A 27,034-nucleotide genomic window follows, 5' to 3' on the forward strand; every position below is an offset into this window, starting at 1 on the left:
TATTGCAGAACAAGCTTGTTCCATTCATACTGTGTTGGGTCAGGTTGCACTTGTCTTGTGGTTGGTACAATGATATTGGGAGGATACCAGCTGGCCTTGCTACTGGACAGGTCAAATCTCAAAATGAATTCTAATTCAACTAATTTTTTTTGGCTTATCTTAGTCAAGGTGGCAGTCCTTCACTGAAATTTCAGTGTGCAAGGCTGAGTATTTGGTTTTAACAATACAACAGTTATTAAGCAACAACCAAAATAAATCAAATAAAACAAATAAGTTATCTAAACATAATACAGTCAGAAAGATTTCAAAGTGCATTGCAAAACAAAATCTCATCTGCTCCCCAGGCCCCTCACCTTTGCTTTTAATCAAAGTCTTGAGACATTTTCCATCTCTGTCTAAACTTTAGGTTTGACTTAACTGCTTCTCAGTTACTGACCTGCGAGTGGTCAAGTCTTTTTCCTTAAACATGTGCCGAACTGACAATCTAGACTTCCTTAGTCTTTTAATAAATGTGCACAGCTCAAACAGTGCTCTCCACGTCTGGAAATTTCTAAACTCTTTCATGAGCATATCACTTAATTGTTCTAAACAACGTTCTATTCCAGAAGAGGCTGTACTTGCTTCTGACCTCCAGGTCTCCTTCAAATTGAACCCAAAAGTTTTTAAGCTCACTTTTTTAAAAAGTTGTGCTCACCATAGATTCTGCTACAGCAAAAGTTTAAAGTTTTCTCTCATCTGCCTTAAACTACAGAAAAGCAACAAATGTCTGTTAAGTCAGGGTTTACTAAGGCTTCCTGCCCTATCCAACAGGCAGTTAGTCATGATTCCTGAAAGATTGCCTTAATTTTTAAACCCCTTTAAATTAACCAGTAGCCAAGTACCACTAGTTTGAAGCCCAGAATATTTTCTTTTAAAAGAAAGCAAAAGGCTATACGTAACTCTCACATCTTTCATCACAATATAATAAAGATGCATCTAAACTACAGTGACTAGGTGAATGATGAAAATGGCTCGTATCCCCGAAGCAGTAACTGTCATTGCAGAATATTATTCTGCTGGCAAGTTTCTCCACCTCGACACTTCTCTATATCTTCCAGGACATTCCAAATCTGAACTTTCCAGAAATGCAGAGGAAGACATGCATTGGGAACTCTAAAGCAGAACATATACAGGGGATTCCTTGACACGTCCCTTTCTTGCTGACAATTACAAAATTTCACAGTCTTGTGCAATGATCAAATGGGGGGAGTATTTGTTGTCTGATCTGGGGGTATTCTTCCAGGAGGATATTTATCTTCAGTCAGGGGTGCCAACGGCCATTCATGGACTTAGCAAGGTTTTAAAAACAGTTTGTAATCTGTCTAGCATTTCCTGGCCAACAATTCAGGTAAACATGTTGGAACTAGCCCAAAGTATCCAGCTCTTAACTCTGAGTCAGAGGTATTTGAGCGTCATGTGGAAGAGGGGAGTTTTCTCTTTGGAAATCTAAATGTCTCAAACTGAAGTCGGTTGGCACATAAGAACCTCCATTGTGTCCCATTCGCTTATGCGTCTGATCCACAATGTCTCAGAAGCCATTAGATTTGTTCGGTTGAGCTATGTCTGGAGTTTGTGGTTCACAGTCCATGTTTTCAAAAGAATGTGTTTATGAATTTTCTGCAAGAGGAGTAAATGAATGCTTGGTGAAGTCCACCCTGTAGACCAATTAGTCCTAACATCTGTGGCCAAAACATAGCTAGAGCCCGTATTTACGGATGGAATGACTGTTTGAGCATTTTCAATGTATTCAATCAGCGGAGCAAACTGGATCTGTAAAATGAAGGTCATCCCTGAAAGACCTGATTGAACTCTTTTTGTCGTGGTGACTAAAGAGGATGACCAAATAATCTCAATGGAAGTTAAATTTTGTTTCATAGTACTCCAAAAAAAAGTGCAGTAGAATGTTGTAACTTTTTTTAAAAAAATTATTTTCTGGATGAGGTGTCACTGGCTCAGCAGCATTTCTTGCCCCCATCCCTAATTGCCCAGCAGGCTCTGAAGAGTCATCTACGTTGCTATGGGTATGGAATCACTTGTCGGCCAGGCCAGTTTCTTTCCCTAAAGGACATTAGTGAACCAGATGGGTTTTTTCCAACAATTGACAATGGATTCATGGTCATCATTAGATTATTAATACCAGATATTTACTGAATTCAGTTTCCACCATCTGCTATGGCAGGATTTGAATCTGGGTCCCCATAACATTATCTGGATTAACAATCCACTGATTCTACCTCTAGGCCATTGCCTCCCATGTTAAAGACTCTATATGATTTATATGGACTTGTATAAAAAGAAATATTTGAGCCACACCTCTAAGAGACAGTGAGCACAAGTTGAAGTTCATGACTTTCAGGAAAGTTGTTGACCCAGTTAGGAAATCAACTGAGTGGTAGGAGTCAAAATCGGGATAATGGACAGAACTTTAATTAGCAGGATGTAACTAATAGTAACCTTGCAGGGACTGTGGCATTTGTTCAATTATTTACTATTTATTAATTATTTGGTAGAAAGCCACATACCCAAATTTACATCTGATGCACACAGGACGAGTGAAATAGATGGAATTGTAAGTTTTTGGAAAGAGGTATTTATTGATTTAAGTGGCTGGGTCAAAGCATGCCAGTGGATTTCTACTTAGTTAAAGTTCGGTCACCATTTTGGAGAAGAAAGGATAAAGCAGTGGGTATTTTAAGTGCTGTAAATCTGGAAGCAATCCCAAGGGATATGGAGTCCGGGTAAATATCACGAACGTGAGGATAAAATTATAAGCAAAACCAATGAAATGCTGACCGTTTTATCTGGAGTTCAAGAGTACATGAGAATAGAAATTCTATTTGTTATCACAAGCACCAGTAGATCACACCGCGTGTTGTTCTGGGCAGTGCTCTGCAAAACAAGATACGTATTGACCTTGGAGGAAATGTTGCATCAAGTTGCTAGGCAAGTTCTTGAACTTTAATATTGAAGTACATCAAAAGATGGCACAAATTACAGTTGCACTTTGTGGGATTTTGAAGTTTCAAGGGGTGATTTCGTTGATGTTTTGCGATTTCAAACGGAACAGATAGGGTAAATAGAGGAAAGATCGTTTGTGCTTGTCGTTGAGCCAGGGTAGAGGTTAGAATCTGAAGGTTGGAGCGAAATCTTTGGGCAATAAAATCAGTGAACATCCCAACACACAGGTAAAAACAAGGTTAGAACTCTTCCACAAATGATCAGTGGGTCCATTGTAAATTTTAAGTTTGAAATTGATGGATCTTTGTAAATCTGAGGTATTAAGGATATAACAATTCATATGTCAAGTTTTGTCTCAAATCAATCATGATTTGTCAGGTTTGAGGAGCAAAATATTCTCCTCCTGTTCCTGTGTTCCCAGTATAGTTTAGGATTTGGAGCACAGCCACACAGAAACACTTGGAAATGAGTACCAGAAAAATCATGGAAACATTTCTAAATGCAGTTGAACTTTATCATGTTTCTGCAGTTTAGAATGTACATAATTGATAATCTTTCAGTATTCGTATTCAGCATTTTTGTTTCTCCTTCAGTACAAGACCAGTAAAGAAGGAAGTTCGATGGGGGTAACCATATCTCAGACTGCCATGTTAGCACATTGCCATGTCCTAAGCCAAAGCTGTGGATACACTGAAGGTGAGCTTATGTCTAATTGATTTTCAGAGGTAAAGTTTTTATTGCTGGACGACAGAATCTAAGTTTTTTAGTTTCAAAGCGGAAGGAGGGTTGGAGGAGGCTTGTCAGTGGGCAGTGTCATGGATAAGATTGCTAACTCTGGTGCATGGGAGGATATGCCAAACTGAATCTTGACCATCAACTAAGCCAATGTGGAGTATGTGATTTTTGTGTAATATTTCTTTTTCTCTTTCTCTGCTGGAGATGTTGATTTTGTCTGCTTTGACCTAAGGAGTAACAGCGTTCTAGTGTCTCACCAGCATTCCAGCATTTTCATGGGTGGGCGAGGCAATGAATAGTTGCAAATTAATTGACCTTTCAGGTCTTACCCTTCCGTTATTGAGTTCAAACTTGATCATGCAGTTACTGCATGTCCAAAAGATCATTGGCTGATGATCAGATAGAAATGGCTCAAGCTCTACTGCAACCCTGCCCCTCCCACCAAATAAGAACCCTTGGGCTATTAATGCAAATTATAGCTCCCATTTTGAATCCTTGGCTGGAAGAGGTCACTTCAAGTCTGGAAAGCAAATGTCAGGTCTTTTTTTGACATTTTATATGACATCAGTTAGCGAATTTAGACATGAAATCAACTTGGAGCTTGAAGGAATATTTTGTTGGGATGCAACAGTCAATGTGTCGTTGTTTCTATTGATTTTGTAGCTACTTGAAAAGGTCTCTAATAATGTATTCACTAGTGAAGTGTTACAGAAGTTACCGCCTCACGCATCAAATCGAAGTGAAATTGATTAACACTGCATTGAAATAGAGTTTTAATGAATCAGAAGCTTTTTCCCCACAAATAACAGAGCTGCTAATATTATTGATTTGTGTATGTATGACATAACATTCATGTTGTAGCACTTAGGTGAAGAGTTTCTTAAGCCATCTGGTTGCTGTGTTTATAGAGCAGATTGCAACCGTTTTGCCAGAGCAACTGAGTAAAGCAAGGTACAGTTGAGCTGTGACTGTTCTATTTTTGTATTGCAGGGGAAACATTAACAAATGTTTTGGACTTTAAAAGAGATGCTGGGCTGTGGCATGGCATTTTAACTGTAAGTATTGCCTCTAGTGTAGCTTTGAGGGACAGAGCCTACCTTTCCCCAGACAGTTAATCAACACGTTCACAAAATAAACTGATACCTATGGTGTACAATATCTATTGTTTTCTGTACCCTGCCAAGATTTACGGTACATTAAATCACTTCGTCTTATCACATGCATTGTAGTGGAAACATTTAGGTGTCAAACGGGCTGTTTAAAGAAATTTGTCATTGAGCCCACTTGCGATGGCATCCATGCTTAAATTGATCAAACAACAAATCATTTGTCTTGCCTATTTTTGTCAATTATCAAGTGACCATTTATGCTGTTGCCCTCTTTGGGCAGACAAAGATGTTCACTGAGCATTTTGGAACTTGATAATATTCAGGTAAATTTAATCGTTTTTAAATGGTGTCAACTGACAGAGGAAGTATTTGAAGTTGTTTTGAGCATAATGTCTGACCAGTGTGTGAATTAGGGACTGCCTCAGTGAGATTTTGGAAATGAGTTGCTGATGCAGAATTTCACATGCTACAGTGACATTCAAAAACTTTCACCACCTTGTGATTTAATTTTTTGTTGGGAATTTATATTTGGCAGTAGTAGCAACAGTTGAAGCTGCTATAACAGTTCCACTCTCAAACATGGGTTCTAAATACATATCTAATGCATATAGATCGCAGGTTAAATCTAATGTACCCGCTATACACGAAGGGGCCTTTAATGAATAAAAGCCAAGTAATGCAGATGTTGGAGATCTGAAATAAAAACTGAGTGTCAGAGAAACGCTGCAGGTCTGTCAGCATCTGTACGGAGAGCAACAAAGTTAGTATTTCAAGTCTGATATACTACCTCTTCACGACTATTTTTGGGCCTCTGATTTGTGGCTCACTTGGTAACACACTCACCTCTGAATCACAAGCTTCTGAGTTCAAATTCCATTACAGGCATCGAGCATAAAATTCAATGCTGACACACTATGATGGTGTATTGCATTATCAGAGATGTGGGCTTTTAGATGAGATGCTAACTTAGGCCCCACCTCCCTGTTCTGGTATATTTGAGGTCTAGAAGCACTTTTTCAAAGACAAGTGGGATCGTTACCCCTTTGTCATGCTGCTCTAGAAATGTTAACTCTGTTTCCCTCTCTACAGATACCACAGTTTAGTTTCTCCAGCGTCTGCACCGACAGTTACCCCTGATATCCTGGCCAATATTTATGACTTGGTCATCAGCAGGAAAGTAGATTATCTGGTCATTTTATTCCGTTGTTGGTTGTAGGAGTTTCCTACGTGCTGTTTGCTGCTATGTTTCTTAAATCCAATAAGTCATGACACGACTTTTCTTCCTTTCTGAGGGCTCCTCTTGTGGCTTACAATTTAAATATTGGGGGTTACTTTTTCAGTCTTACTCATTCCTTCACTCATATTGTCACAATACCTAGTTTATTTGTGTTGATGTGTCTCGCACAAAAGCAGAATGAGAAGAATTTGTCAACATCTTTAGTAATTGGCCCATTGTTAAATTTATAACCACAACAAATGAAATCTTAATTTTCTAGATGCCATGTGACAACAGGCATAGGTTAGTAGTAAAAGATTTTTCAAAAGACTGGCCCCCATTGCCTTGTCCCCCTTCCATCTCAGTTCTACGCAGTGCCTGCCCAACTGTCACTTGCTGTCCTGCCCTCCATTTCAACACCAACTGACACATGATTCCTCCCCATTGTCATGATGCACCTGCACCAATAGCCCCAACTACATGACCAAACACTGGACCTCAACAGCCTTGGTCACCAGCACTTATTGCCTGAATAACCAGGTAATTCCTCATCAGGACTTGCTGTTGACCAACTCACTGGTGAGCCATCAGCAGCCAACATCAGGGAACAACTCTCCTTTTAAAATATTTCTCAGTGCTGCATATGGGGCAATATTGTTTTGTTTGCTTACCACTGAACTTTTCCTGAAGCATTTTGGGGTATGCTGGAGCGAATTTGCATGTCATCACTGTGTATATTGAGCATTAACTGCCAGAATACCACCTATTTTCAGGTTTTCTTAATTGGTGAGAAACCAGAGCAAGATTTCCTATTTCTACCATGGCTTAAGAATTATGAAACCAAATAATCTTTGCTCTCAGTTACATCTTTGATTTTTTTTTCCTCTTTATCACATTGTTACCTTGCTGTCTGCACACAGAATATGTTAAAATTCTGTAATACTTCACTCTTTGTCTTAAGTGTGCAAACTATACTGCTTTACACATTGCTTTTATGGTGTATCATTTGAATCAGTATTTTGACTGATGTGCTTTCTATGTGTTTACGTTTATCCTGTAGAATTTTTGTTTGACTGTGGAGGTCGATAAGCTCCATTGTTAGGAGCAGAGTGCACTCTTCTTGGCTAGGAGAACCTTTTAAATATGGAACGAACTTGCTCCTCCTTTTCCTGACATAGTTGGAGTTTTGATAAAACTCTGCTTTTATTCATTTTGTATTGATGAACGCTTGCTTGCCAGAACTCTTAGGTTGTGGAATTACCTATAATTGAAATGAAGTTAACTTCCTTCAGTTGAACACTGGCAAGATTAAAGTCATCGTCCCTGGCGCCTACCACAGACACCACTTTGTTGCCTTTGTTTCCATCTGCTGCCTTGGCCAACCTTCTTGGGCATGAAGTTAAATGTGAGCAACCTCAATCAGTGCCTACTTCGCCCCAAAACAGTTTTTCTGATCCTGTGTTCCCCCAGGCATAAAAGCTGTTGGTTTTCAATTTCATAACGTAGCCTGTATCCATATCTGCTTAACCGAAGTGTGTCAGAACTTGCTTTTGCCAGCTGAGATCACTACTTTGTTTTTTTCTTGCACTCTTTGGTTAATTCTGCTTCTCCAGCCTTGCTTGCATATCAGTCTGTTTTCACCAACTGATTATTTGTCACCTTAGTATTCTCATACATATCTCTGCATTCCTTCATGGCCTATGTATTCCCTTTCCTTGAATTCTATGAACCCCCAAACCATTCCATCCCTCTGACTATGAAACTTTATGCATCCCTCGGTTATTTGCGTCACTACTGGTGCCTGTGCTGCTTTTGCTTTGGTCTGACTGTTCTTAATTTCCACCCCAAATCTCTCGAAATAAGTGCCCAACTTCTGAAATATCTTCCTGGTTCCTCTGCTCGATTACACATCACTATAGTAGACAGCCCTCAACTGTGGAACTGCCATCTTCTGCCCTTGCACCCTTGTTGCTTTCCTTTCCCTCAGAACCATGACTTGCCCTTTCTAAAAACTCCAGCTTCTGAATTCAGAGAACATGCTGCCTGACTACCACGAACAATGTAATCGCCAACTATGTTTTCTTCTATTAACATTTTGAAAAACCAGTTTGGTCTTTAACACTTCACGAATGACTGAGGGCCAAATTAAAGTACCAGGGGATGATGAGATAGATTACAATGTACGTGCAGGAGATGGCCTCCTCCCATATTGGGATGTATAATCAGCAGTTTTCATTGTTCATACTAGTCTTTTACATATTGACAACTTCAGATTTGGGTTCAGTAATTACTTCTCTGGACATCTCTGTTCCATTTGTGATAAGATTCTGAACAACTGCATTTCCACAATCTTGATTCTTTGTTCCACTGCCATTAATCTTCTTTATTTTTCCAGGGAACTTCAACATTACAAAACAATGACTTAATTTAGTACGAGGTATTTTTCAACCTTGTGACCTTAATATTGATTTGCACAATTTCAGACCTTGCGCAGAGCTTCGTCTGTTCCCTTCTATTTATTGGTAACCTGTCAGTTATCATATATCCTTTGTCTTGTTTACCCTCCGAAGCACATTACCACTCACCTTTCCAGATTCTATTTGTCACTTTTTTCTGCCCATCTGATCAATCTATTAAGATCTCGTGCTATCTGCAGCTTTCTTCCACTGTGTTAATCTGGTGCAGTTAATCTGGATCTGTTATCACCTGTCATCTCTGCCTAAATCTCTGTATCACCGGAGAAAGGTATGGTTGCTCACATTCGGCTGATAACCGGTTAGACATTGTCATTGTCATTGTCATTCTTATTGTTATGGCATAGGTGGAGACCATTTGTCCCATCATTCCTGCCCTGGTTTACAACACTTAAATTTACAGCTTTTTCGGGTGATGTTCAGAGATTTGCATGCTTCGTGTGGCATTCACTGAGTTTTTGCCAGAGCAGTATGACATAGTCAACAGAGCTTTTATTATTCATTGTGAGAAGCCCTTGATCTGAAACCATCCTTCGTAACATGAATACAGAAGCAGAATTTTGAAATCTGTAAAATCCCAAAAGGACTTGACATCTTGAATCCAGGAAGGATGTAGGGGGAGTTCAGAACCAAGTGTCCCAGATTAAGGATGAAGGATAAACGTCCTCGGACCGAAATGAGAAATTTCTTCACCCAGAGAATGGTGAACCTGTGGAATTGATGGCCACACAGTGGTTGAGGCCAAAACATTGTGTTGTGATGTAGATTTCGCTCTTGCGGCTAAAGGGATCAAGGGCTTTGGAGGAGTGGGTGGGGACGGGATGAGGATTGTGAACTTGATGATCTGCCACGATCATTTTGAATGGTGGAGCAACCTCCAAGGCATCTATATTTCTCTATGTATTTTTCCACTGGTTGCGTGGTTAAGCTTTCCTCCTGTGCTGGTCCTTACTAGTTGGTCTGTTTGTTCATAGAATAATCATAAAATCCCTACAGTTTGGAAACAGGCCCTTCGGCCCAACAAATCCACACCAACCCCTGGAGCATACCCCTAAAACACACCTAATCTAGACATCCCAAAACACTACGGGCAATTTAGTCTGGCCAATCTACCTGGCCTGCACATCTTTGGACTATGGGAGGAAACTGAAGCACCCAGAGGAAACCCATACAGACACGGGGAGAATGTGATGAGTTTGCACAGTCACCCAAAGTTGGAATCGAATCCGGATCCCTGGCGCTGTGGGATAACCACTGAGCCAACGTGTCGTCCCAAATTGCTTGTCTTCAAAGCCCAGCAGATCTCTCCTTTAATCAGAAAGTAAATCTAAACAGTTCAAAATTATGACTTTTTCAAATTCAATTTCCTCAATAGGCAAGCTGCCTCTTGCATTCTTTTTGCTGGTCCAGCCAATATCATCATTGCCCAACCACTGAAGAATCTGGCTCCAGTGTTGTACCTTTCCATGGACATTCTGTGTGCACCACACCAACTGGTTAGCTGCATCCTGACTGAGTGGAGGCCAGCTTGGCTCAGTTATTGCATTGTTGAATCAACTGCAGAAGGTTGATGTGACTCTGAATTGTGATTGGCAGGCATGTCATAGTGAAGCCAACTTAACCTCTGTTTTAATCTCTTTTGAAGGTTGATCGTGATTTGATTGTCACGCACTTATCAGTGTTCAGTTTGAGACATCAAAGTGCAGTTCACTCATATTTTATGTCTCTTGACAGAGTGTCATGAACAGGATGCATGTGATCAACATCCCTTATGCTCTGATGAAGGTGAATCCTCTTTCCTGGATACAGAAAGTTTATGCCTACAAAGGTATGGTCATAACTTGTTCAAAAGACATTGAACAGGCAAAGGTTGTTCAGTCCATTTTACACTCTGCTGTTGGCTAATGACAATTTCAGACAAATTTAGGTTGCTTTGAATTTGCCAGCATCGTTCTGATTCTTGTTTCACCTTATGTCGTATCTCTCAAAAATAGATATGTTTCTTTTTTCCGTCATGATCTCATGGCCGCATCTTTTTGAGGTTGATAAAGCGAGTTGAGACGTCTGTTCTAAAAATCGTAAGGATTCTTTCTATGTAGTAACAGCAATAACATGCAATGTAAGGTAATTCTGTTCATTCTTAATCAAGTATGGGTTAAGCCTCAGCCAAGGAATTGTGGTCAATTTGGGGAACTACCACTTTAGGATGATTAAAATTTTAAATCATTGACTACGTATCTGTTGATTGGCTGCTAACTCGTTCTCACACCACGATGGTGTGATAAATACACTGTGAATACAGCAGCTTACATTGATTTTGTGAACAGGAAATTTGGTGGATTGTGACAAGTCACTTAGAGCCATACAGCATGGAAACAGACTCTTGGGTCCAACTGGTCCACATTGACCATTTTTCCCAAACTAAGCTAGACCTACTAGCCTACATGTAGCTGATATCCCTCCAAACCTTTCCTATTCATACACTTATCCAAATGTCTTTTGTATGTTGTAACTGTGCCTGCATCTACCGCTTCCTCTGGCGGTTCATTCTGTGCATGAACCCCTCTGTATGTTTAAAAATGTTGCCCCTCCTGTCCTTTTTAAACATATGCCCCCTCACTTTGGACTTCCCCACCTTTGGGAAAAGACCCTTCCTATTCACCTTATCTATACCTCTCATGATTTTATAAACCCCTATAAGATCACCCCTCAACCTCTTGCACTCACTTGATTGTGTCCTTGATGTTCAAACGGTTGACCTACAGGAGTGTCATTTTCCGTTATACCTTTAATTTATCTCTTCAAGGAGCATGGTATTTTGGTGATGTATGGGTATGTCTGTGTTGGGATGAAGGGATATAGGACCAGATCCAGATTAGAGTGTAAGTGTTATTCAGTGTTTGCCAATTGTTTTGTAGAATGAGATTGCAATTATAATAAAGACATTATTTTGAGTTCATTGAAGAAGCTAATTGACATTTCTTGTATTCTGGATTGTGGTGCTATAGAAAGACAACTGTCCAATTTGGGGATTCGATCAACATATTTAAACTACTGGTGCAAACTGGTAGGGTAGTAGATCAGTTTCTCCTTTCTGTCATGATTATCACAGGATGCAAGCAAACGGAATGGCTTATCTTAAGCAAAAAGTGGACGACAGTTGACAACTCCAGATGATAAACAAGGGATTCAAAGAATAGATTATTTTTAATAGTCTGAACAAGGAGCTGGCTACTTGACCCTGCTGTACCATTTACTTATCCCCCTTTGGATCAAACTGCCATAACAAATTTTCTAGTTCAGTGGAATGCTTTTGTTTATTGCTTTAGCCTGAAGAAACAAACTTACCTGGCTAGATCAAAGTGACAGAATACTTTACTTCTCTCATCTATCGAACATAAATTTGTCTCTGATTTAGGAAATAATAAAAGTTCCGTTGCAGAGATGCAGCAATTGAACAGAAATATCACAAGTGACAGATTGTTGCAAAATTGCAACTAATGTTGGATGACAGTCATTCATTCCTTGCATGGCTTCTCATGATGTCGGGCATTTAGCATCTTCACTGTTTCAGTGTCCTAGTGTGGCCTCACTGTTTCTGCTGTGATGAGTACCAGTGGCTTTTCGTCTGCAATTTTTTTCAGAATCAAGTCTTGCCAGTGTTGTGAAAGATTTGGGTGACCCTGCCAACCGTTATGTCACTGAGAATTTTAGATGTCAGTTTTATTTATTTCTCGTGGGATATGGGTGTTGCTGATTGGTCAATATTTATTGTCCATCACTAGTTGCCCTTGAGAAGGTGGTGAGCTGCCATCTCGAATCGCTGCAGTATTTTCTGTAATGTAGATAAACACGTTTGACAGTTTAAATGCTGCATATTTAATTTTAAGATGTCTTGACCATCTCGAGTGTAATAGCAAGCCCTGCTCCTTTTTTTTCTTTGCAGCTCACAGTGCTTTGGTAAAATCGCGGGATATGCACTGGTCTCTATTAGCTCAACGGGATCAGAGGGATGTAAGCCTCAGCTCACTGCGGATGCTGATTGTAGCAGATGGTGCAAATCCATGTGAGTATACCATTACTTGCCATCGTGCTGTCTTGACGCTCAAATTGTTCACAGAATATAGTGACAATAACCAGCATAACCCTCTTCCAATTTTACTTCATTCTGCATCCTTGTTTTCCAAGTCGCTTGCTGTTGCTCCTTTTAAATTCCAAACTGCCTCGCTTTTGACCTTCCAGTTTTCATTGACTCAACCACCTCCCAACTCTATCTGTGATGACTTTATCCTTAGAAAATTTTAGTCTTCAGCAAACCTCCAGTCTCTCCTATTCCATTGATTTCCTATGGTGTGCAACCTGTCTTCTTGCCACACACATAACTAGGGAAGCAGGAAGCATTTTGAACTGAATAGTGGGGGAATGGGGTCAAATTGGGGAAGGTGCAGTAAATCGAGTGGATTCAAGGCCAAAAAGAAGGTACTTTTGGGAAATGATAAGCAGGTCTTGACAGGTAAGAGGTTAAGAGTATGAATCTTAAGAGTTAACCAACAGATAAGATGAGAATTTTTGAAGAGAGTAAGAAGAGAAAACTAAAAGCTCTACCTGAATGTATGTTGCGTTCAAAACAAACAGATGAATTAAGTGCAGACAGCGGTTAACAAGTATGATCTGATAGCTGTTAGTGATATTGCAGGAGGAGGATATGGATTGTCTGACGGACTGTGTGGCAATTAATGATTCAATGTAAAAATACAGTGAAAAGTATGTACCTTTGCCATACATACAGTGCGCCATTCATATTAAGTTAAAATAAGATACCAAAAAAATGCTCGAGAGTCCAACTGTTCTTTTCTCTACTGGAGTCCCACTCCAGTCTTTCCAGCCCACGCCATGCCTCTGCCAAAGTCCCGCTCCCACCATGGCTGCCTCACCGGACCACTCCCGCCAGCCCAGTCTTGATCAGCATGGTTGTGCGACACAACTTGTGCATTTAGCTCCTGCCACTTGGCTCCTGGTTGCGATCCAGCTCCTTCCCAACTCCTTCAGTTGGTAGTTCAAAGGGATAGGGACAAATAGAATTACTACAGAGGGAGAGAGAAGAAAGGAGGAAAAACATAGGAAGGACAAAGAAAGAGGAAAAAAAACTGGAAAGCAGAGTGGAGCTTTAGTTGGAGTGACTTGCCCTGCTGTCACTGCTGGAGGGGACCTGAATCTTGAAGGATAGGATATTTGAAAACAATACAGGTGACTACATGGGTTTATGATGGTTTTAGCCCAATCAAGAGAGATTACCTAAGTTCAGGAAACCAAGATGTGGAAACAGGTTAGAAATGGTAAAAGCAAGAAGTCACTTGTGAGAGTAGAGTAGACCATACCCCCAACCCAATCCACCCCACAAAACAAAGTAACCACCCAGCATGAGCCAAAAAGGAGGAAATGATGGCAGCTTGTCAGAAAGGTACAGGGATAATCGGTAGATTTTAGTCTGAAAAAGTCAGATGGGCAAACGATGCAGTGCCTAACACTGAGTTTGGTCCCTCCCCATAACTCTTTCTCCAGTATATTGATGACATCATTGGTGTTGCTTCCCCTTATACCTGGAATTCGAAAGATTTATGTGATGCTTCCAGTTTCCACCCTGTTCTCACTTTCACTTGTTCCATCTCTGACTTCTGTCTTCTCTGTCTCGACCTTTGTGTTTTACATTTCTGGGGATAGCCTAGCCACTGATGGCCGTGACAAACCAACTGACTCCCACAGTCACCTGGACTATACACCCTCACACTTCATTTCCTGTAAAGACTCTATTCCATTCTCCAAGTGTTTCCATCTCATCTACTGTGATGCTAACTTCAACAAGGGGTCTGTCAGAAGTTCCACCTTTTCTTCTTCTGATGATTCCCACCACCTTGGTTGACAGCTCATGGCTGTGTTCAACCCGTTTCCTGTACTAATGCTCTAATCCCTAGTCTTCCTTCCCATAACACTGAGAGCGTCCATTTGGTTCTCACTTTCTCCCGAAAAAACAATCGTTTATAAGCGACCCCTTCCACTACTTGTTATTTAGAAGACACCTATTCCCTTTTGTCAGTGTTTCACAGAGACTGTTCCATCCTGGACACTGTAGTCCATTCCTCCTGCACTCCCAACATTTCCCCACATCTCCATGGAATCTTCCCATGTAATTGTAGAAAACGTAACACTTCCCCCTTCACCAGTTCACTATCCAAAGTTTCAGACTCCGCTTCCCAGGTGAAGTAGTCCACTGTATTTTCTCGCAGTACAATCTCATCGATATTATAGAACTTAGAACAGTACAGGCCCTTCGGCCCACGTTTTAATGCCGATCTATTATCCTACTCTAAATCAAACCACCCTCTATACCCTAGATCTTGCTGTTATCCATGTGCCTATCCAAGAACCCCTTAACTGCCCCTAATGCATCTGACTCCACAACCAGCACTGGCAGCGCATTCCACACACTCACCACTCACTGTGTAAAGAACTTAGCTCTGACATCTCCCCTATACTTCCCTCCAATCACTTCAAAATTATGCTCCCTTGTAATAGTCATTTCCGCCCTGGGGAAAAAGTCTCTGGCTATTCACACTCTCTCTATGCCTCTCATCTTGTACACCTCGATTCAGTCACCTCTCGTCCTCCTTCGCTTCAATGAGAAAAGCCCTGGCTCCCTCAACCATTCCTCATAAGCCCTCCAGTCCATGCAGCATCCTGGTAAATCTCCTTTTGCACCATCCTTCCTAGAATGAGGTGACCAGAACTGAACACACATTGTGGAGACAAAACACGGACTAGGCAACCACTTTGTAGAACACCTACTCTGCCTGCAAAAATGTCTCCAAGTTTCTGGTCGTCTACCACTTCAACACACGGTCAGTATTTCTGTCTTGGGCCTGATGCAGTGCTTCAGTGAGGCTCATCACAAGCTAGAGGAGCAGCATCTTCTTTTCCTCCTGGGGATCTTTCAGCCTTCAGCACTCCATTTTAGAGCCTGAACACCATCTTCCACATCCTTTATGTACTCTGACATTGCAGGTCAGGTACATGGAATTCTTTCAGCATTGCCAACCCATTTTCATCTATTTATGGTCTCTATATTATCAGCTTTTCTTACTTCATGGCTTACCCTTATCCATCCTTTTGTCTGCCTAAGTACCTTTCTCTCCCTCTGGGCTCCATTTCCACCGATCATTCACTGTTATACCTCACAGCCCCACCCCTTGTCTTCAGCATATTGTCATTTTCCTAGCCACTATCACTTCTGAAGAAGAGTCACTGAATTCCAAGTGGTAACTCTGCTTCCTCTCCACAGATGCTGCTAGGCCTGCTGGGCTTCTCCATCAATTGGTGCTTTTGAAACAGTTTAATTAGCTATCTCCGATCTGCTTAGACTTGACCTTCACCTGACAAAACCACCCACTGCTCTCCGGGATGATCCAGGAGTGAAGATAATTCCTGACCATTGTCAGCCACCAGGAAGCTATTTAAACTGTGTCTTCTTGCTCCAAAATCTTCCATTCAAACAGCAAGTGGGAGGCTTATTTAGACTGATTTGTCACTGTTTGGAGTTATCAGTTCACCTCGTACTTTGACTGTCGTTATGGCCAAGTTAACAGATTAAGTAATCCTTGACCTTGTGCCAATCCTACCCTTATCACTACAAAGTCTGAATTTAAAAAGGAAGTGAAATTGCACTTATTTATCAGCTGGATATTGTTCAGTATCAGAAACAAGTTAGCTAGGGTCTGTAAGTAAACAGCTAATAACCAAGTAGCTAATACAAATCATCTTACTCAGGTGAAGGCCAAGACAACTAACAAAACATTTAAACTGTGCATATAGATATGTAGCTACCCTTCTTGAAAACTCCAGGTGTGAGACACTTTTTGTCTGAAAAATTTTTTAAAACTTCTACAGAATTTTTTTTAAACTTTTATAAGTATATTTGCTAAGTAACAGTTTAATTCAGGATTTTTAAAAAAAAGTATTCAGATTATCCAAAGCGTGGTCTGTAGTCATAGTCATTTTGTGCACATTCTGTTGGCATTTGGATGTCTCCCTGAATCGGTTATGGCTAACTGACTTGTGATGAGGTTTTTCCAGTAAATCTAGAATTCACACACTTTGGAAGCAGTTTTCAGCAAAGAGAGAGAAGTGGAAGATTATTGCACCAGGCAAGTTATTTCTAGGTAGTAATTGTGTGTCTCACTCCTACCAACGAAACTGGATCGTGTGTCCTCTACTCAAAAGTGTCGCAGACTTGATCACCCCTCCAAGCAGCAAGTTCTTCGCAAAATTCCAAGTTGTTGATGCTGTTGTCAGTCCATTTTTGTTTTGTAAAATCTTTCTTCTTGCCCCCCACAAAATCCAAGATATTGTTTAATGGGCATAATATATATTTTAAAATTAATGCTTTGGATAATGCATCTTCAAAACACTATCTCACCCTTTTGTACCAGCCGTAACAACCATCCAGTGTAGCCCTGGAATTTTTGCCTTTCTCCAGTTGCCCTCCTGCTTCATCCCGTTTCCTTTCATGCCTGCTTTGAGCTCATTTTGGCTATGGAACTCAGCTGCTTCATCACCTTCGTTTCCAGGAAGATGCTGAATAGCCAACTACCGTTCCCGGTCCCTCTGTTAGCTGACTTGGTCAATGTTTTCTTTCCTACATATTGTCTTGCTCCATTTCTAAACCATCACAACCAATGTTACTGAATCCTTCTGCCTTTACAACCTATAACTCAAATAATCTTAGGACCCTTTTTTCTGCAACCCCTTGCTGTTTGGTATCTCGTGAATGTCTGTGCTGCCTCTGACATGGTTTGTTACTCTCTTCTCTTTCAATGCCCATATTCCACTGTCTAGCTGAATGAGATTGTTCTCATTTGCCTCGAGCCATTACAATCTAATTGTATCAGCAATGGCTCAACTTTTTACCCTGTCTCCTGCCTCAACATTATATCCCTTCCCTATCCCACTCTCAGTTCCAAGACTCTTTAAAGATAGAAATTTGATAACCTGAGTTCGTTTTGTGATGTCACCTGCTGAAATAAGGTTAATTTCCAAATATATGCTTTTGACACCCAACTTCGTCTCCGATATGTGTGACATCCCTTTGCTGTCTGTCAAACATCCAGTCGTGTACTCTGGTCCCAGTTCAACATTCGCAAACTGCATTCCTTGCCACAAACACTGCACCCTTACGATAAATTTAATTCCCCTCCTTTGCTTTGTTCTCAGGCTGAACCAGACACAACCTCAGAGTAATTTTTAACCATGAGCTGAGGTTTGAATCGCATCATCTTCGAATCATACACGACCTACAGTGTAGAAACAGGCCTTTTGGCCTGTTGTGCCCACACCCTCCGAAGAGCATCCTACCCAGACGCAGTCCCCCTACCCTATCCCTGTAACCCTGCAATTGCAGTAGCTAATCCAGAAACCAGAGCACCTGGGGGAAATTCTAACTGACAAGGGGAGAATGTGTAATTTCTGCACACACTGGGGTCTGAGGCTCGCATTGAACCGAGGTCCCTGTGGTCTGAGGCAGGAGTGCTCACCACTGAGTGTGCTACCCAAAGATTTTCATCTGAGTACCTTCGCAAAAAAGCTAGTGCTATTTGCATTGTACTAATTAATAAACCACTTGCTGATGAAATCAAAAATGGGGTAGAGGATGTTTACGTCACCATTCACAAAAATGTAAACTAATATTCGCAGCAAATGACTTTCAATTAACATAAGCTTTAAATAGCAGTTTGACGTGGGTTCCTACAAATATTGGCAAATATTGTTTACAAAGACTGGGGAACCCTACAAATGTCAGAATGCTGCAACAAAATCTCTGACATAAGAACGCAATCCTAGGGGGCTCCTGCAAATACCATTGCACTTTGGAGGGAAGTGTTATTTCTTCCGTCTGAAATGCAGCATGCTAGCAAAGCAAATATAATCTATAATTAATGCCTTGTCCAAAAAAAGTTCAAAATCATCTTGTCTATATATTATGGCACACATTTTTCTGATCATCGACAGATCTGATGGCAGTGCAAACTTCTCAATCTTTTGGGTTCTCTGAATACAAAATTTTCTGCAAATGTCTTAAATGGCATGTTGTCCACAAGCTAGCTCATCCAATAAAGCATGCTGAGTTGAAGGAATCTTAAATGTTTTTATTTGAGCAAGTTACACTGTTCTCCCATGCCATGCTTCCTCCAACCCTGAAAAGCACAGTATTTTCATTGTGGATTCATTCTTGTTTTAAGGAAAAGTCACCCATCAGTTAAATTATCAAGAACTGCCGCAGAGAAACGAATAGAACAAGAAGATGGCGAATTGATCTGCAAGCGAGCCACCCAACAGAAATTTTATTAATGTTTTGTCTCTTGGATATGTAAATATTTTTGATTACCTTGTTTGGACTCCTCTCAGTAAAGGATGCCTTTGTAGAGTGATACAATGTTTCTTTGTGCTCCAATTTAGTAATTGGCTACATCAACCGCATTAACTGGGACAAGGTACAAGTAAGCCATTTGCCAGCACAAGGATAGTTAACTTCAATGTTCATGGCTGAATTGTGTGAAGGTACAGTGCAACACAGGGTCTGAGGCAGAAGAATTTGAGCCAGCTTGCATTGCAATGTTGGCTGTGTACAATGATGACATCTAGTGGCTATGAATCCTGACAGTTTAGATACATAATAATTCAGAAAGAAGAAATGGAATTTAATTCAACTTGATGTTTTGTTTCCAATTATTGTAAGTGGAAATTGTCGGGAGGAGAAATTCATGTGTCCATGTTGTTTCCCTCAATTTCTAACCAATGGCGTTATTTCACAATGAGAGAAGGCATAGGTTTATTCCTAAAACTTACTCAAAGCTATGTTTTTGCGGACCAATTGGTAATGTGGTAGAGTGGCTGAGGCTATCATTTCCTGTTTGTTGCTTCTTGTGTTTGTCGGGTTGGTATTTGACCCCATGAGCTCTTTGCTGGACCCAAGTGAGGAGTCTTGGATATGGGTCAATAATCTACTGCTCGAATGCATAGTACACACAAATTCTCTATTTTGTATTATTAGATTTGTTTTGTGCAGTTTGAGATTTTGAAATGAACCGGTGACCACCTTAAAATATCAAGACACTTTCTCATACCTGATCAAATGGGAAGCCAAGACACTTGGGATTCCAAGTGACAAACAGGCTGAAATTTGGGTTTGTAAGCTCCAGGGCAGCAAAAGATGCCACAGAAGTGTTGCAACAATCTTGAAACCTAAAAGTCAAATCACAGCAGCAGAATGTTTGGGACGTTCTCCCGTAAGCGCTCATTGCCATCATATAGGTGAACCTCAAGGTATTTACTTCCTTACCTTTTATTTTTGCAGGGTCAATATCATCTTGTGATGCATTTGTGAACGTTTTTCAGTCACGTGGTTTACGACCTGAGGTGATCTGTCCATGTGCCAGCTCATCAGAAGCTCTGACAGTGGCTATTCGGAGGTACAGATGCTGTTTTCAAAATGAGAATCTTAGGATTCACTGGTGGTTTCTGTCTTTGAGTGCAGTGAAGTTTCTGAAATGTATTGAAAATATGTGTTTAGTAAATTATATGAATATGTATTCGCTGTTATTTCTACAACTAAATTAAACATGATGTGCAACATCTTTTTTTGCTGTCCCTAGTTTATTCATAGATGCTGAATAAAGACTCGGAGATATTGTTTCGACCTCCAAAGAGCTTGTTTGCAGAGTAGCCATCTTGCCATTTTTAAAATTTGATTAAATGTTGTTCCCCAACCTTTTTTGTTTTACCTGTGTAAAAGTTAAGGGAGCTGCAGAGGGGAGAATCATTGCAATTGTAATTGGTTCTCTTTTTATATCAGACCCGGTGACTTTGGAGGACCTTTTACAGGGAAGATGGTGCTGTCCATGAATGGCTTGAGCTATGGAGTTATACGTATGGACACAGAAGAAAAGCTCTCTGTTCTGACAGTCCAAGATGTTGGCGCTGTCATGCCTGGAGGTATGTTTCCTCTGGTTGTAATGGTTAGTTTTGCTGCTGATTTCCTGCAGAAACTGTCAGCTTTTTGCAAAATTGTTTCATTGAATCCAATAATTTACAGTTTTGTGTCAAAAAGGTATTTCGAAAACTAATTAGTCCTGCTGCAGTGCAACATTTGAAGCATTATGCCATCCCTGAATCAATCAACCACCACCGTCTATCCCACCCCTTGATCATTCGTTCACCCTCCTCCCCTTGCTCCCTTCACCCTTTCCCAGATGTCCATTCTCCCTCCAAACTCATGCAATCAGGCATCCTGTAGACTGCCTAAAATGGCAAGACTCATTGCCATATGAAACTTCTCTTGATGCAGATATAGTTTGCTGTTTCCAGTTCTCGGATGTCAAACTGTACAAACCATTTTCTAAGTCAGGAAAGGTATTTAATTATTATCCCCAACAAAAATTTAATGAAAGCTGAGTCAACTTGTGTTGTGAAATCCCGTATGAAAACTAATTCAAGCTTTCTCAGATGTAGAAGTTTCTAATTTCCAATACACTTTAGGAGAAAAACAGGCATATCTAGAATAGAATAGAATTTAAAATATGCCCGTTTTAACTCGTCCACTGTGTTGGAACCTCTTCCACTGTCTATCATCCTTTCTGCATCTACCTCCTCCATCACTACTCTAATACCTCCTTCCTGTGACTTGACATCAAATTTCATTTAAAATATTGCGTTAAAGGTGTTACATGAATGCCTCTGAGAAATGGCATCCTTTCTCTCCTCTTGCCTTCTCATGTTTCTTCATTTGCCTGTCTTTCAGCGTTGGTGTGTATTGTAAAGTTTGAAGGTACCCCATATCTCTGCAAAACTGATGAGATTGGAGAGATCTGTGTGAGCTCACGTGCCTCTGGGACATCATATTATGGACTGCCGGGAATGACGAAGACAGTATTTGAGGTAATTGAAATTACTATGGAAATACTTTACCTTACTTTTTGAAAAGTGCGTTTTAATTGTTCTCCTCCAAATTGAGAAGTTCCTACCTCCAGGGACTGAGTTGCTGTCCGTTTAGAATCTTCAAGCTTGCTTTTAGATTATGTTTCCTCTTCACCTCACCTACACTCCACTGACTCGACATCACAACAGCTTGACCGTGTAGTGTTTTGTGGTGTGAGAAAGCTTTTGACCAAGTTGCTGTTTCTAGGTGTGAAAAGTACTTTTTCCCCCCCTCTATCTTGCAGCATATATCTTGCTTTCGGTGCATTTTTATCATGAGCTGAGTATTCCTGGGCTGATGTGCAGGTTTAACATCATTTGAAGTTTTTTTCCCAGTTTTAAACTTGGGTGATGGTCACTTTTCATTTCTTAGGCCTACAATATAACTTCCACTGTTTTGGATTCTGACCGTGACTCACATTTTGCATTTTATTTGATACTGTATGTCAAAAGTGAAGCACCAGGATATTTGATTACAACGTGCTCCATTTCATTTGTAATTCACATTGAATCTTGCAAATGCAGGTTCATGATGCTTTATTTGTTGTCTAAAGAACATTATCCATCAGATACCAATCCACTTCATACGTGTCAATTTGAGTCAGTTCGTTGTTCTTAAGTAACAAAATGTAATTTTCTTTTAATTGCAGGATCTGAGCACTGTTCTGTCCAACGGTATCTCTGATATCTGTATCAATGTTTTAATTTGCTGAGTGATTGGGACAGATTAATTGGTTTCTACCAAAAAGATCAAGGCATCCAGTTCAAGTTAAATAAGCTTGTGTGGTCATCCAGCATCAAACGAAAAACCCCATGTTGTAGCAATTTAGAACAATAACTTCGTTGTTTTGCAATGAGATTGCAGTCATTTTTAAACTAATATGTGAAGGCAGGGTCAAAAACTCAATTTCAGCCAGCGGCCGTCAAAAGTGAACTTTGTAAGTTGGTTTAATTGCATAATTATACAAAATACTTTAACAATTAATTGCTTGTTTCTAGTGAATCTTCATTTATCAGCTTAGTATTCAGCAAATATGTCTAGTGGTTTATATCCAGAGTAGAAATATAGTATCTGTTTTGCCTTGTCCCAACATTAATATTCAATGTTGTCACGTGTTATATTCCATTAAACTGGAGAATGGTGGCAAGTTATCTGTTCGTTGCCTGTATCTTGAGGCATTTGCCTGTAAGAGGTGGGTCACTGACAGAGTTTGATTTCTAGGAATCGTGACATTTCCATCTGGCTTTAACCAGTGCTGCTGAACGAAAGGAAATGTCTTTCACATAAGAAATGTTAACATTCTGGTTAAAGCTAGTATTTAATTTTAAGATTTGTCCAGTGTTCCCTGAAGAGCTTGAAGTGCTAGAATTCTAAGATTATTCTTCTTAGATTCCTCTCCAATTGTTACGCTTGTCCAAAAAAATTGAATTTGGGGCTTGCAAAAATGAGGGGAGAAAAAAGTAATTGAGAAGGAATCAGAGTGAGGAATGGCAACATTTGTTATTTGTTACATACGAAGGATTGTTTTTAATCTCCAGCCACAGAGTAAATTGGGTTGATGATGAGAATTCCTCCTTTTTCCCAGTTATGTCAATTAAAATCTGTTGTTGTAAAATCAACGAAAAGATGTGATTGGAGAGGAACGCTGGTGTCCAGTGTCAAACTTCAATCAGGTACCTAAAAACTGGAAATATGTTCACATATCATTTGTCATATTTTCCATTGCATCAAGGAGCGAGTAGATGCTCTTCAGGACTTCAACGTAGTTTCGGATTGGACCTGTTGAATTAGTTCTCCAGTCAGGCTTTGGTTGGTTTTATTCTGCAGTTCAACATGAGCCCTGGCCAAGGCACTCTAGATGATCATTTTGGAATCCATGGCTGCCTTTCCCAGGTCAATTGGGTTGTACCACTTTTCCAAAGCTTTAGATTATGTCAATGACAACTATTCCAAGTTTATTGTTTTCTTCAAAATATTGTATAACTCAATATTGCAATGGGAAGTTTTTCATTACATTAGGATCCATACCCTAGAACTTTTGCAAGAAAGATTTGAGTTTGCAGCCAGAGCCCAACAATGAGCCAGAAGTTTGATGGGGGGGAATATTGCTTGATCGCAAATGTGAAAAGCTTAAATGTTTTTTGTACAAAAGCATTTGAGGACACTCTTGAGTCATGGTTAAGCTTTTAAGCAAAGCATTGGATCCCTGACAGTTTTTTAGTGCGTTATTTCTGTTACTTTAAATTCTTTCAAGTGTATTAATTTAGGTCATTCTTACACTTATCTAATGTTATGCTCCCCAAAGAAATCAATAACTTCCAAAAATAAATGTGAACTTCCAGTCAGTGACCGAAAGGATCGCACAAGACTTCAAGTATCATGTCTTTGACCTGACAAGCTAAAAGCTACATTAATTTAAACAGAATTGTCAACAGGAATAACATAGGAGAGCCTCAGTTAATTTACAAATGACCAAGATTTTCCCTCCACTATTGTTCGTTACGTGGATGTTTCATTACGTAGGAATCTGTCCAAAGCTGTTGTCAGGTTCCTTTCCAGCAAATAACCATGCCGTGCCAAAATTGACTTTTGTGATGAAGAAAAAATAGTGAGCCCTCCCTGTAGCTACACTTAGACACACATGTCAATTTCATTTAGACTCTCTCAAATTTGGATAGTTTGTCTAAGTGGGAGCTCTACACCTTTAATGATATCTCTCTCTCTTTATCTCTATCACTCTCTCAGAACACATCTCCATGCAATTTAAATCACACAAGCCTTGTACTGAGTTTGAAAGGCTAATTAACAATAGTGTAGACTCTCAATTAATTTTATTGGAATTAAATAGACAGTTTATAGTGCAATGGTTTACAAAGCCCCAACAGTCCTAACATATCGAACAGATACAAAGTCTTTTATCACCTTCCCAATTAAACAACATGACCTTTTACAAACAAGTCACTCAAGTTTTTGGTGGGTAAAATTTAATGCAGTTTATATGAAACTCTTCAATCCTCCATCTTGCCCAGAATTAAGGAGTCCAAACACAACAGCCAAACTTCAGATTTGTCACATGTTGTTTTCTAAGTTGGGTGCCATATGGACATTAATTACTGCCTCCTCAGTGGTGTTGGGATAAAACTTATTGCTTAATGTTTTTCAGGCAATGCCAGTGAATGCAGCAGGAGTACCCATCAGTGAGCATGTCTTCACCAGGACTAATTTACTGGGCTTTCTAGGATCTGTAAGAAATTCCATTTGTTTTCTCGCAATGATTCCATGCTCTGTTTATTTCACTATGACCTTTGGGAGCTGAATGTTGTTTCTTGAATCTAGAGTATAAACCTGATCAGTAAGACCAAGCTGTTGGATTGTCATTAACACTCGTGATTCACTCATGACTTTCAAATAAGGAGACCTGCTGCCTTGAGCTGATGTGACCATTTTGTAGCTCCAAATCCCCAACATTATGATTGACCCTTTAGCTGCATTTTTTAGAATGACTGAGCAAACAACTCAAATTGTATTGGGGGAGGCGATGGCCTAGTGGTCTTATCGCTGGAGTGTTGATCCAGAGACCCAGATAATTTTCTGGGGACCCGGATTCACATCCCACTGCAGCAGATGGTGGAAATTGAATTCAATAAATATCTGGGATTGAGAGTCTAATGATGACCCTGAACCCATTGTCGATTGTCAGAAAAACAATCTGGTTAGCTAATGTCCTTTTGGGAAGGAAACTGCCATCCTTTCCTGGTCTGGCTTACATGTGACTGCTCACCCGCAGCAATTTCTTTGACTCCTAACTGCTCTCTGGGGGTAAATGCTGCCGAGCCAGTTACACCCTTATCCCTTGAATGAATTTTAAAAAAACTGTATCAAATGACTTGTCTCAAGTTGATGATGAATAAACCAAAATAAAGCACCAGCATTGACCTAAACATCAGATTCCCTAACAAAGTCACACCCAGCTCAGTTGACCCTGTTTGCTTACAGTTGGGGACTTGTACCAAAGGTTTTCCACAGATTAGTGGAGCAACAGACTGACAGCACTCTCAGATTATCACCTTTCAGCCCATGTCTCACATTCAGCACAATGGAATTCAGTTGTAACAAAGTGACCCTGAGCATTCTAAACTTTGATTTCGGACCTCAAAACATCACAACATCAAGAAAAATGTAAGCAAGGAAACGACTTTCAGATTATCACCTACCAACATGCCTGTGCTGATCAATTAGTGTTCTTCTATCCATTTTGTATCGTACTTGGAAAGAGGGCTGACAGCAGCTGGAGCACAATACACTTGGATCCAGGCTATTCATTACATGGACTTAATTGCAATACTACTGATCTAGCTAGCTGAATCCTGAAGGACATAGCTGTCAGACTGTGCTTGTGAAGGCATTGATTTAAAAAGAACAACACTGCGGGGGAAAACAAACTCTCCTCTTGTTCACTAATTTACCTGGTGCAAATACATTGGTCCATGGCAGGAATTTTGGGAGTGACCACGACACAGTCCCTTTGAATATGAAATTCTGTTTACACACAGTGCAATGTCATATTGTATGACACCATCACAATGACAAATGAGATAGATCCATAAAGGTTGAGCAGCTTAAAAATTGGCCAGTGATGAGGTGCAGTGGGATGTCAGCGCCTGTTCCATCACAGTGTGTAAACTCTTGGCCTTGCATGCCCTCACTATACCATACCACTAAAGCCAGATGACCAACCCATGCTCAGCAAAGTGTTCAGGACAATATCTGAGACAGGACCAGAAATAGTTAAAAATTAGTTGTCCCCCTTTTTGAATTTATATGTAACTTCCACAGTGTAATACAATTGATAGAACTAAGATGACCTGTCATGCAGCCATGAATGTTGGTGGACTGTTGAGCAGCTGACATAAAACGCAGACCATATGAACTCCTTTCTCAGGAGTGTTTAAGCCTCGCGTGTGAGTGTAAAAGGTGAGGTTAGAGCATCTTTTAATAAGATATGAGTGGATGATGCATTTCTGTATCTTCCTGAGGTCCCCGCTGTTGCAGAGTCTAGGTTTCAGTCACTTCATAGCAACATTAGATTTAAGAGCAGGAGATGGCTATTCAGCCCCTCCAACCTATTCCCCCATTTACTAAGATATTGGCTGTTCTTGTGTGGACTGCACTGCACCCACCCACCAACACACAGCACGCCCCCGCCACCATTTTATTCAGTTCTGCTTCCACTGTTTTTTGGGAAAAGAATTCCATAAATAACTCTGAGAGAACATTTCTTTGTTCTCCATCTTAAAAGCACGACCTCTTATTTTTAAACTGTGTTCCCCAGTTCTCGTCTCGTTAACAAGGGGAACCATCAACTCAGAATTCACCCCCAAGTCCCCTCATGTTTTCTGAACTGCCTGGAGTACAAAGTACAGTTTGGGTCGACCTATTTTTAAAAAAGATAAACTTGCATTGGAAGTGGTTCAGAGGT

General features: G+C 40.3%; 1 protein-coding gene across 4 annotated transcripts in view; it reads left to right on the top strand.

Annotated features, from left to right (window-relative positions):
* The window catches only part of LOC125454046 (disco-interacting protein 2 homolog A-like), a 236,731-nt gene that overhangs the window by 160,850 nt on the left and 48,847 nt on the right, over positions 1–27,034 (top strand). For all 4 annotated transcript variants that reach the window (XM_059647072.1, XM_059647073.1, XM_059647074.1 and 1 more), the window contains 8 exons: positions 3,591–3,693; positions 4,723–4,787; positions 10,266–10,359; positions 12,478–12,597; positions 19,936–20,050; positions 20,434–20,573; positions 21,379–21,515; positions 24,719–24,799. In XM_059647072.1, the coding sequence (XP_059503055.1) occupies positions 3,591–3,693; positions 4,723–4,787; positions 10,266–10,359; positions 12,478–12,597; positions 19,936–20,050; positions 20,434–20,573; positions 21,379–21,515; positions 24,719–24,799 (855 nt within the window). The remainder of the gene's footprint in view (positions 1–3,590; positions 3,694–4,722; positions 4,788–10,265; positions 10,360–12,477; positions 12,598–19,935; positions 20,051–20,433; positions 20,574–21,378; positions 21,516–24,718; positions 24,800–27,034) is intronic.

This window comes from Stegostoma tigrinum, chromosome 7, assembly GCF_030684315.1.
Source record: "Stegostoma tigrinum isolate sSteTig4 chromosome 7, sSteTig4.hap1, whole genome shotgun sequence".
Lineage (NCBI taxonomy): Eukaryota > Metazoa > Chordata > Chondrichthyes > Orectolobiformes > Stegostomatidae > Stegostoma > Stegostoma tigrinum.